Source organism: Podarcis pityusensis (assembly GCF_964106645.2).
Source record: "Podarcis pityusensis genome assembly, chromosome: 8".
In the NCBI taxonomy this organism is placed as follows: Eukaryota; Metazoa; Chordata; class Lepidosauria; order Squamata; family Lacertidae; genus Podarcis; species Podarcis pityusensis.
In genome coordinates, this window is record NC_138033.1 from 56,636,235 (window position 1) to 56,648,758 (window position 12,524).

The 12,524-nt window shown below is 44.1% G+C and overlaps 1 protein-coding gene across 3 annotated transcripts in view; it reads right to left on the bottom strand.

The window, feature by feature from the left end:
- The window catches only part of NKD1 (NKD inhibitor of WNT signaling pathway 1), a 125,059-nt gene that overhangs the window by 20,111 nt on the left and 92,424 nt on the right, over window positions 1–12,524 (bottom strand). For 2 of the 3 annotated variants that reach the window (XM_081015547.1, XM_081015549.1), the window contains 2 exons: window positions 10,077–10,183; window positions 3,059–3,154 (listed from right to left, as the gene is read on the bottom strand). In XM_081015547.1, coding sequence (XP_080871673.1) covers window positions 3,059–3,154; window positions 10,077–10,183 — 203 coding nt within the window. The remainder of the gene's footprint in view (window positions 1–3,058; window positions 3,155–10,076; window positions 10,184–12,524) is intronic. The other variant, XM_081015548.1, reaches the window with a different exon arrangement.

A 12,524-nucleotide genomic window follows, 5' to 3' on the forward strand; every position in this document is an offset into this window, starting at 1 on the left:
AGAGAGAGGGAGAGAGGGAGAGAGGGAGAGAGGGAGGGAGAGAGAGAGAGAGAGAGAGAGAGAGAGAGAGAGAGCGCTGGTAAGTTGAAGCCTCAAGGCTTGCAAACTCTATGCTCCATTCCAAGTCTGAAGTCCAATTATTAACAACCATATGAAGCTAATTACAAGGCAGCTGTCAAGCTCCCTAAAAGCCTCTCGTGATATATAACGAGTTCATTTCTGCATGGCACAAGGAATGCTGGGAAGTAATATTAGCCAAGTTTTGCAGTTATATCCACATTACAGTGTGGAAAGTTATCTCCCTCTCACGCCAAAAAGACCATAAATGGCATTTTTTCCTTCTTCTCAGTCTTCTCACCCTGGACATTAATGACACTGTTTCAAGTACAGCGGCTGGATGCTAATTTTATAATTTGCCATCACATTAATTATGCTCCCGAGTACACGCCACAATCATTTCAAAAGAAGCCTGTTGAAGATCTGAACTTGGAAGTGAAAAAGAAAAAATGAAAAGGGGGGGGGGGGAGAGACCCAAAACACCATAAAAGAGGTATCTCAAGAAAACCATCAAAGCAGTATTACGTTTAGAAGGATCTTAAACAGAGGACTGCTGATGTCCAAAGAGTTTCCTTCTAAGATGGAGATTTGAGTACTTTTCATGGAGAATTTGTTATTACAAAAGCAAGCGCTTGAGTTTGGTCATTTGAGAGTACAGATGACATTTTGCCCCATGCATAACTTGTACTCTGTCTTACGTTCCAGTCAGTGATTTGGATACACAAAGAGCCTCCCCCCCCCCCCAGGCTCTAAAGAAAGAGTGGCAATCAACAGTCCAGAATGCCTAACAGTAGAGAGGGTCACAACTCAACTCATTAAAAGAACACATGGGAGTGGGGGGAACGCAAGGCCAATTGGGCTAGCCCCATTTCAACATGGGCAGATGCCGCACCCACCAGGTGTAGCTGCTATGCCCATGAAGCAATCTGTCCCCTCCTTCTCCAGTTTGCTAGGCAGAAGTCTCTTTCTGCCTGTTTTTACTAGGCTGCCAAGAGGTTAGAAACCTTTGTTCCGTGGTCAGCATGGAAAACAGGCTACATTATATTTTACTATCATCATCATCATTACAGGCTAGTAAATGTCATTGGCCGCTGGGAGGAGCGCAGAAAGAAGAAACACCATGTTACACCCGCAGCAGCACAACCAGATGCCTTCATCTGCCCCAGCTGGAATGAAACACAACTTTCCTGAATCGGTCTCTACAGCCAAAGTAGGCGCTGCAACACTCCAATGGTTTGACTTCACCCCCGAAGGCACACACTGCCATGGTCTCCCGAGACAGACGGATGCCAACCAAATTTTGTTGGCTTATGTATCAGGCTGATGCACAGGTACTTACTGCTAAAGCAAAGTGGGGAGAAGGCATGACGGAATTAAGAGCTGTGGCAATGTGAGCATGCCTGATGCTCTAATGCAAAATTCTGGAAAAAAGAAGATTTCCACCGTCACACTTTGTAATTTGGAACACCAAAATCCAAGGAGAAGCAGAGTTTTCTAACAGTTCTACAGTCTGTGCCATGGGTGGGAAATGAAGGACAGAGGTGTGTGTGCACAGAAACTAGTCTAATATACGAAAGTAAAATCTACTTTCATTGCTTTGCCCTCTTTTTGCCTTACCCAAAACTAGTAGGTGGCTCCTGGAAAGTTGCCCAGATGGGGATGAAAAGGGTTCCACAGCCCTGTGCATAAGTTTCCTGAGAGGCTTGCATGCCCCAAGACACCCTACGCTGTCTTCATCTGATTTATGGAAAGGTACCAGCTATATTTTGCTGCTTTGCAATTAATTCTGATGGTGGGCAGCCTGAGATTTGACAGAGATGGCAGCCTGGACCTCTGCTCCATACCTATAAATATGGTTGACTGACGTCGTTAATCTCCCTGGAAATAATTTCAAAAGGGGCCCTTGCTATTTCAATAGCTCAGCTATAAAGGCAGCAGGGGAGCCAAAAGGAGCATATGTTTGCAAGGGTTTGTTTTGACACTCCGTTTAAAGTATCATTTGTTTGAGATTTTTATCCCTTCAAAAACAAGCCCCTTTAAAACGCCTTTGTTTTTAAATGGCTAATCCCCGGCATCAAAACGACGACATGCTTAACAAAACAAAATAGCGCAGAGTATTCCAAAAGCAGGAGATTTCAAAGCTGCTTCACGTGCAGGCATGGCTGCGAAATCAAGCCAAGACTGAACATATACAAATGGCCTGACAGAGATCACGTAAAGCCACAGAACCCTTGAAAGCATAACACTTTCCTCATGGTCCCAGCACACACATTCAGCAACCAGACATGGATTTATAGCAATGGGTGAAGCAAGCCTGCTGCTAAGGGCCCCAACTGTACTACACATTTAAGGTACTATTATACCACCTTAAACAGTCAACTAGAATTAAAATAAAATAGCAATAAGGCAGCCCAAATAAGCAAAGGAGAACAAGAGAAGGGCAGACTAAAAATGAACTGGGCCGTTGGCCAGCTGGAAGTAGTGTTGAAACATGTAGGAGCCAAGTGGAACTCACAGGGCATGGAGCTCCATAACCTGGGGGCTACCAGACAGAAGGCCCTTTCTCAGACTGATCCTGGTGCCCTTCAAGGGCAGCCTCACGCAGTGTGTGCAGCAGCAATCAAGTCTAGAAGTAGGCAATGCATGTATAACTGGGGCCAGATCCATTTCTTCAACTAGTCATTTTGTTCTTCTACAGTTCTGGCTTTTCCATTCCTACTTTGTCCAGGTTTCTTCATCCACCAGTTTTCTTGGGCAATCTCCCTGCACTTCACACACATATCCTGACAAGGAAAGCCTTTCCTGATCTCAAGTGGTATAAAATTTCATTTATACCCTGCTTTCTCACACACACACCCCAATCCCCTGAGAACATACCACAACATCACACTAGCTCAGCCAGTTAGTACCAGAGGCATCCTTGCCCCAGAGCAGTATGGTACAAACCACTCCCCTTGTTAGCAAGCACCACACATGTATCAGGAAGCTAAACTTCGCTCACCTCACGCGTGACTCTGCCATTGTTGTCGAAGTCATAAAGCGTGAAGGTCCACTCTTGCCTGTTGTCTTCCTCAACGGACACATCACATTGCAATTCCTAAGGAACATGCAAAGAGTAGCTGATTACCTAAAGCAAAAGTCCTATTTGCAGAGGAGGCTAACTTCCTCTTTAAAATATATTTTAAAAATAAATTCAGACAACAGTTGGTTTTTTCCTTCTTTTTTAAAAAAAAATTCTCCCCCATGCCCACCCAACAACCTGGCCCCTCTAGGCAGCTCCCTCTAAGAATAATAGAAACAGTCCAACCATAGCAATAAAAACAGGAGAACAAGATGTTGGTGGAGAAAGGAAGTTCCTAAGTGCCATGCCAGTGTATGACTGCTGATAGGCTACCACACAAACACACTTATGGTAGCTAGCCAATCAGCAGCCATGCAAGCACATGAGTGTCAGCGAGGGTGGCGAGCCCATCAGCAATCTCGTCTTTGGGTGACACAGGTTGAGGTTCCCTTGCTTCTACCATCACCACCTGGGATCTGGTAAGGAAGACCATTCCTCTCATTGACTGCGCAGAAGCAGTGGCTAGCAGTTCTTTCCAGAGAACCATTTCATCAGTCAATTCAAAGTTCAGAAACTGGCAACAGCATTAAAAACTCAAAGCAATACACAAAATGTCCCTTGCACACAAGCTGTGGAGAAGGCCTTCTGAATAACTGCTCAGTTTCTAGAAGCCCTGAAAGAGTTGAGTCCAGCAGGCCTTTTGAAGGAGGGTGCTCCACAGAGGTGCCACCAGTGAAAAGGCCCTTCGCGTTAAAGTTGGTGTCCGCCGGATCTTGTTGGTCTACAAATACCACCAGCCCCACATCCGGCAAGTCTGGTGGTCAGGGCTGCTGGGAACTGCAGCCCCACATTATTCAGAGGGCACCAAGTTGGGGAAGGCTGAGCTAAACAGTTGAAACTTGCACTGAGCCAAAAGCTCAAGGACCTGAACTTTCAGCTTGAATTTTCTGTGGGGCAAAAGGGGCGCCTGAAACTGGGTGGGAGGCTTAAGGGGGATGGATTTTCCCCAAAATGACTCTCCCCTCTATCCATCTTTTGTTTCCACCTGTGGACCGTGCACACACCCCTGAATTGAAAAACAGACCTTCCATTTCCACCACCTGCAACTAGGGTGGAATTTGGCTCAGTACTAGTTGAAACATGCACTTTTTAAAATTCTGGAAAGTGGCACACAGGTGAATGGGAGTGGAGGAAAGCCCCAATGGGTCAGTTTTGATCCCCTCCCCCTAGTTGGTTAGCAACCTTAATGGTAACAATATTGAGACCCCCTTTCCCCTTATATTCTGCTGAGCAGGAGAGGAAAGGCATTCAATAGCGCTCCTTGTCTATTTCCCTTGGGCTAAGACTCTCAGAGAATTTGAAACATTTTTTTGGTTTCATTGAGCAAGAAGACGAAACTATGTGAAAGCTACTTACTAAAATGCCTGAAAATATAATGCGAGATCCTCCAATTTAAAAGAGAGAGAGGGAACAGTGAGAAGAAAAACCTCTCCTTAATTCAAGGAGGAAAAGTGAGACACTCTCAGCATGAGGCAGGATAAAGTCGAAACAGAAGTGACCATTAATAGAAAATAGACCCGTGGCATAAACCTATTTCAGAAAAAAACCCTTTCGCAACACAGATTTTTCAATGTAGTATTAATTCCGGCTCTCCCTTATAACATTAAAGCATTACATCTGTTGAAGTAGAACCCAATTTGGAATTAATAAAGGGGGGTAAAAAATTCTTGCCAACCACAGCTACTTTATGCAATCGTTTGAGAGCTGGCTAATGGTGAAAACGTTAAAAGACAATTAGAGCACACAGCAAGGTGGTTACATACTAAGGGTCCAATCCAGAGCCTCTAAAACCAAGCTTGTTATTCAAACATAGTCTCTGCAAACTGTCAATAGGAAACAATGAAAATTTTCTGCAGCAGCTAATTAGATTTTTACGTGCCAACAACTGCAGCTGGGTTTGGGGTGGGGTGGGGGACATACAGCAAATATTTTTAAAGAGTGCTTTTAAACCCAACAAATGCTTTCTATCAGAATGTTGCTCCTTAAAAATTTGTTCTGATCCTGTAATCAGCAAGAATCAGGGGTACCAACTTTTTTTCTCCTCAACAGACAAACCAGCTTAAACAAATTAGATGTGTATTCATGGAGGATGTGGCTCTGCGTCCATTACTGATGACCAGGAAAGCAGCAGCAAGAGCAAGTGATGAGAAACTCCCCTATGAGGAAAGGTTGCAGCATTTGAGACTTTATTTAGTTTAGAGAGAAGGTGAGTAAGAAGTAACACAATGTAAATTTATAAAATTGTGCATTGCAAAAAGGAGAAAAGGTTCCTCCCCTATAATTCTGGAATGTGTGGACATCCAAGGAAACTGAATGTTGGAAGGTTCAGGTCAGGCAAAATAAAGCACTTCTTCATTCAGTGCCCAGTTAAACTATAGAACTCCATCCCACAGGAGGCAGTCCATGTCCATGAACCTGGATTGCTTTAAAAGAGGACCAAGCAATTCATGGAGGATAGGTAAAAAGGTAAAGGACCCCTGGACGGTTAAGTCCAGTCAAAGGAGACTATGGAGTTGGGGTGCTCATCTTGCTTCAGGCCAAGGGAGCTGGCATTTGTCTGCAGACAGCTTTCCGGGTCATGTGGCCAGCATGACTAAACCACTTCTGGCGCAACGGGACAGTGTGATAAGTGCCACGGAAGTGCCGTTTATCTTTCCACCACAGCCGTACCTATTTATCTACTCGCACTGGTATGCTTTCAAATGGTTAGGTTGGCAGACGCTGGGACACAGCAACAGGATCTCACCCCATTGCGTGGATTCGAATCACCAACCTTCCGATTGGCAAGCCCAAGAGGCTCAGTGGTTTTGACCACAGCGCCACCCATTCCCTTATCATGGAAGATAAAGCTATTGATGGCTACTAGCCACAATGGCTATGTTCTGCCTCCAGAGGCAATAATGCTTCTGAATACCTTCTGATAGAAACCACAGGAAGAGGGTGTGCCCTTGTGCTTGGATCCAACTTGCCACTTTCACAGCTTGGATCCAACTTGCCACTCTGGTTGGCCACTGTGAGAACAGGATGCTAGACTTAGGTAGGCCACTGACCTGATCCTGCAGGCTCTTCTTATAATTTCAGTGGCTCAGCATCCACTGCCAAATTGCGTTTACCTCAGAGATTGCCCTCAAGAACCTAAAGGCTGACTGATAGTGACTTGCCAAAGTCCACTTTGCCAGGTTAGATTTAAAACAGGGTCGTCACAGTTCACAGGCTTCCTGGTCGGCGGCGGCGGCGGGGTGGGGAGGGGGATATTGAGCAAATTAGTCTGCTTGGCTTACAGCCCCCCTCCCCAAATTTCTGTAAGATGCTCGCCTTCCTTCTTTCAAGGCTCCCGCGATCAGAGTCAGCAAGAGTTGCAACACAAGCCATGGGGGCAATTAAAAGAAAAGTCGTTGCACGCAAGTAAAATAAACAGCTCCAAATAGCTCTGGCATGATGGGAGCTCAGAAATACCTGCTTGATCTGCTGACTTGAAACCAATTCCCTACAGCAGTTAACGGTAAAGCCCCCTGTCCCCCGCTGAGTTCAAAGGCAGTCTTCTCTTAGCTGTAACAAGCCTCGGCTGAAAGCTGCCAATGTACCCCCCCCCCCCGCCTGCAAACTTGACAGTGGAAACTGAGTTTCGTATTACACAAACATTCCCAGGAACCTTTAAAAGCCAAGGCACATCCACCACCTCAGATTTAGACCTCTCCCTTCTCGACAGTCACATTTCAGATTCTTTTGTACCCGGTCATGAAACGAAAAAACGTTTACCATCCTCTTAGCCCCTTAGCTTACACGATTCGGAAGCTTTGATTTGGAATACAAGTGGATACGTGCCTGTGAATATCTCAGGGCCTGGGCCTCTGCCACGTAAGAACAGCTCTCTCTGTCCTGCACTGCCTAAAACTCACAAGCTTTCCTTTGTGCGTGTGTGAGGACGTGCCACTCCAAGTTAACAGCTGAAACAGGCAACTTATTTCCTTTGTTAAATAACAGTGGTTTGTGCTGATCACTTGGCTTTGCAGGGTGCCTGTGGCTAAAGCAAAGTTCCAGGTAGCAAAATTGTTGGTTCTGGACAACCTTCTGGCATTACCTCGTTCATATGGGAGTATAAGGCACCACAGAATTCAAATCAGGGACTCTGGCTGCAAGGTCCAAGAACTTTACTCCCCACACCTCTTGGAAGAGAAAGGTGTTGGCCCTGAACTTTCCTGCTCTACAGCACCACCAAGGTGCTGCAACTTGTCCACCCGGCCAGACCAGGAGATCTGGGGAGCCAATAGGAGCCTGCCTGCCTGATATTGTGTAACTGTTGTTTCTGGCTTGGTCAGAATTGGAGAAAATTGTCAGAAAGAGCTGCTGTTTTGGAACCAGGGCATCTGCTTGAGCTGGACTATGTATCTGACCCTCTGAACTGATGGTGTTCTGGCTTGGGTCTTCCACATTGGTACTCAAAAAGTTCAAGATGGCCATTAAAAATAAATGAATAATTATATATATACCTGAGCTGAAAGTACTCAATTTTTCCAGGGACATATTTAGCCATGCCAATCCTCCTCCTCCTCCTCCTCCTCCTCCTCCTCCTCCTCCTCCTCATCTCCTACTTTTCTCTCTCCCACTTTTACATTATCCTCACTTGTGCTTAGCGATGTCATCACACAGCCATAACTGACTGGCCACACAATATGACATCATCCTACTCGCTGCACAATTCTTGATTAGTTGGGATCACCTAAGTAACTCTTCAAGAAAGAAGGTGAAAGCAGCAGTCGGGGGTTAGGAGGTTGGTAGAAATCACACTGAAGAAGCAGTAACCAGGCCCAGAGGCAACAAGGCTACCAAATATGATGGGTTGTTTTTTTTTCAGAAGTCAAGCATTTGTTCCATCTAAAAAACTTCCCTAGAAGATTTTGTGTCCTACTGAAATTTGCTAGGTGCTCCCTAAAAATAATAATCAAAAACTGGAGACTACCCAGAGCTATCATTATGATCATAAGAATGAATTTCTTGACAAACTGATGATGCTCAGTTCACCATCAACCTGGAGATAACACACGTGCTGTTTCAACAACATTGAGGTGCATGATTCTCTATTATTATTTTTTTAATCTGTATACTGTCTCTATGGAGACTGGCAGCCTTTTAGTCTGGATGATGGCATATCTGGGTGCTCCTGTTTATTAAATCCCTTTCTTCATGAGTAAAGCTTGCCAATGGCGAACAATGTCTGGCAGTTTTATGTTGCTTGTAAGTCTACAAGGAAATAGGCCATCAGACTCATTCCTGGCAAGACCTTTTCCTCCTCACCGCCTGTCTTAATCAGATGGATTTCCAGTGCAGCTAGGTCAAGGTTGGATCACCCTGGGGGCCCAGAGATGAAAGACTTTTTGCAAGTTTTTTTTTTTTCCACTAGGAAGTGTATAACAAAAGAGAGAGAGGGAGAGAAGATAGTAGACTACAAAGGAAAACAAAATTAAAAAGAAAAGAGCCCACATACAGCACAGAAACGTAATCAGGCTGGTAGAGGAACACCAAAATAGCACATGAAAGGAAGGAAGCAAGCATTAAGTCTTTGGGATAAATGGTTCACAATATGTGGGGTTGTCCTGGCACACATTCTGATCCCTTGGGGTAGATGTCAACATTCCTCATCTCCCAGCACATCCTCAAGCTCTTGGGCTGCTCCAAAGCTTCCTTAGCCCTCATGGCTTATCCCACTGACCTTCCAATTTATAAAATTATGCATGGCATGGAGAGAGCGGGTAGAGAAAAAGATTTCTCCTTTGCTCGTAACACTGGGACTCATGGACGTCCAATGAAGCTGCATGTTGGAAGGTTCGTGACAGACAAAAGAAAGCACTTTTTCATACTATGGAACCTGCTCCCACAGGAGGCAGTGATGACCATCAACTTGGATGGCTTTAAAAGAGGACTAGACAAATTCATGGAGGATAAAGGCATCAATGGCAGTTGGGGGCAGTAATGTTTCAGAATACCAGCTGGGGAAAATCACAGGATGGGAGAGAGCTATTGTGCTTGGATCCTGCTCACCCATTCCCCATAGGCATCTGGTTAGCCCCTGTGAGAACAGGATGCTGGAGTAGATGAGCCATTGGCCTGGTAATAATAATAATAATAATACCCTGCCCACCTGGCTGGGTTGCCCCAGCGACTCCTTTCTCATGTTCTTAACTGAAGAGAGGAGCAATGTGAGTGTGGTACTGTTTAATTCTGTTTATGGCGAGCACGCTACAATTTCACTTATTTGTTAAATTTGTATGTCACTTTTCATGAAACGGTCTCAGAGTGGCCAGCCATAGCACATACTGAAGCTTGCCGACGCAGTCGGAGTTGATGGTTGAGGAGTACAATCGGAGCTGGAGGGGCTTTTCCAGTGTTGTATCTAGCCAAGTTCTTCTCAGTATGGACCCACTGAAACTGATGGGCCTAATTCTGTCGTTTCCAGTAACCTCAGTGGGTAAACTGTGAGTAGAACCAACAGTGGATACAGTGTTACGTTATGCAAGCCCGTTGGGAGTCTCCCTCCCAACACTGCATGCCACTGAAATGGTCAGGTGCCACATACCATGGGTGGGGCTTCCATCTTGACTTCTTAGTCCAGGCTATACTGGCCCCAAGACATCACTGAAACAGCTTTATCTTCATCCTCAGCTGCAAGACCACCAATCACTTTCAGCACCATCACTTTCATCCCCCTCCAAGGTCCTGACCTTGCTTTACCTTCCAGAACCTTGGGCCTCCATATGCTATTGCCACCATCACCTTCCTTTGCTGCTTGCCATCACGATTGATCAAGACATAGAGGGAGAGGCTTTAGTCATGGACATTATTTATCTCAGGGCATCACAGTGATAAGTGTGCCTAGGGAGAGAAAGAATAACGTCCTTACCTCAAATTTTAGCTGCTTCTTGACATTGGTACGTGTATCAGTTTCCTTCTCCACTTTCTTTTCATCGCCACTGCAAACTCCATCTGTCTTCTCTGGAGGCAAAGCCACTGGGGGAGGTGGGAGAAGAGAGAAATTCAGAAGGCTGCCTTTAGTCACTTGTCACATCAAGACTCCTCATTATTCTGTGATTTCAACTCAAAACTTGGTTCTCAACTAATTTTGTACACAAATATGTGGAGTAAGTGTTTTATGTGAAGTTCTACTGAAAGGTCGAGTCTACAGAGTCATTGGTTTAATGTCTGAAAATTCGATTTGAATGCTAACAAAATACACCACCAGTACAGCATCATCTTCAATTAAAATGCCCTCTGGGCAATGAAGCAGGAACCAAAGAACTTACACACCCAACAAAAAAAGGAAAAGAAAATACAGCAGATTAATTAAGAAGAAATGAAGTCTCAAGAACGGAGATATCCCTTCCTTTTGTAAACCGCTTTGAGGTTTGTGTTTTTTTAAAAAACAAGTTGTATATACATTTTAAGAGAGAGAGAGAGAGAGAGAGGAAGGAAGGAAGGAAGGAAGGAAGGAAGGAAGGAAGGAAGGAAGGAAGAACTGTGCAGCATTCTGACAGGACAATATTCATTCTCCCTTCCTTTTTCATGTTAGATCAGCACTAATATTATACTAACTAAGCATAGTGCAAACCACAGATTGTATACCTGATTCTAACTATGGTTGCACACTGTAGTTTTAATGTAAACTGTTGTTAGTTTTAAATCTGAACCATTATGTAACACTGTGCCATGGCTAGGTCTGAAAACGTAAGGTGGAATTTGCATTTTTCACTTTTTTCCAAATTTGCTATAAAGTATTAACTTTTATGACATTGCAAAATATTAATTCACTCGTACAGCAGTATTTGTTAAGCCTATAATGGATTTTTAAACAACAACAACAACCAGACTGATGCCAAAATTTTGCTCTTCTGCCAATCTTAAAAGAAGATTCTTTATTCAGGCACAGAGAACAAACCCGATGGAGAATAAATACTCCCAGTTTCTTAACCATCACAGTTTAATCTTTCAGCATATTTGGAAAGATTAAATTAAACATTGAAGTAACATTTCCTAGCAGGTGAAAACTGTCCCAGGATGAATTAGATCCTTAAAATCGGGGTGGAGAGCAGATATGGAGGGAGGATGGAGAAGGGAAAACATGCCATATAAATGACTTGGAAATACTTTTTTAAAAATACTGAATGCAGGCAAAGGTTTTCTGCTCATTTTACCTGAGATTGGGTTGCTAGGGGACTATTGCCTTTAAAACTCTCCTTTGTATTTCAACATACTGAGCACTCCAATTTCAACTGGAGAGTCGCTCTCTTTCTATCTTGTTTTAAACAAAATCACATAAATATCCATGTATAATTTTATTTATTTATTTATTTATTTCCTGCTCTTCAGCCTAAGGTCTCAGGGTGGGCTACAACATTAAAACACACAATATTAAGAACAGCTTGAACAACTTACAAACACAAAAATAAATTGGGTTCTAAAAATATACACCTTGAGAGCCAAAGCCAGGAAAAGGGCTGGTGTCCATGTGCCTCACTGGTCCCTCCCTGCCCATGCAGAAATAGGACATGAAAGAGTCCAAAGGCCTTAACAAAAGGGCACACTGGATCAGCGAGCAGAGACTTGACCTGATTGCTGTACAAATTAATGCACAGTGGAACCTCTGTTTATGAACTTAATTCGTTCCGGAAGTCCATTCTTAACATGAAACCGTTCTTAACCTGAGGTACCACTTTAGCTAATGGGGCCTCCCATTGCCACCGTTGCGCGATTTCTGTTCTCATCCTGAGGTAAAGTTCTTAACCCAAGGTACTACTTCTGGGTTAGTGGAGTCTGTAACCCGAAGTGTTTGTAACCTGAGGTACCACTGTACTTGGGATTTGGGGGAGCAGTATGGCAAGCCCCCTCGGTCCTGTTCCAAAGATAGCTGGAGGAACCGGAAGCCACAAAACTACCTTGGCTTTGCTGATTACATGAATTGCTGCTCTGAGCTTGTGGCACTCTTTGTCTAGAAGGGAATACAATAAGCAGGGACAGCTGTTGGATTCATAGTTGTTTGTTAGGGTCATGGTGCGATATTACCACATTCTATTTCCCCAATGTATACAATTGGGCAGTTCCTCGTTCGGGCACCAGTTAGGTGTAGTCAGAGGCATTGTACTGGAAATTGTAGCTATGAGAGTTCATGTTTTATTACTGGAGTTTACCTTTGAAATGTGCAATTCCCCTAATTTTGTAATGCTGCTCTTCAGACACATAATGTGTACAAAAATTCATATATTAGGGTAAATTGTGTGTGCGTGCATGTGTGCACATATGTTAGTGAAAATTACATTCCAAAACTCATTATAAATGGTGAAATTGCTTTGCAAAA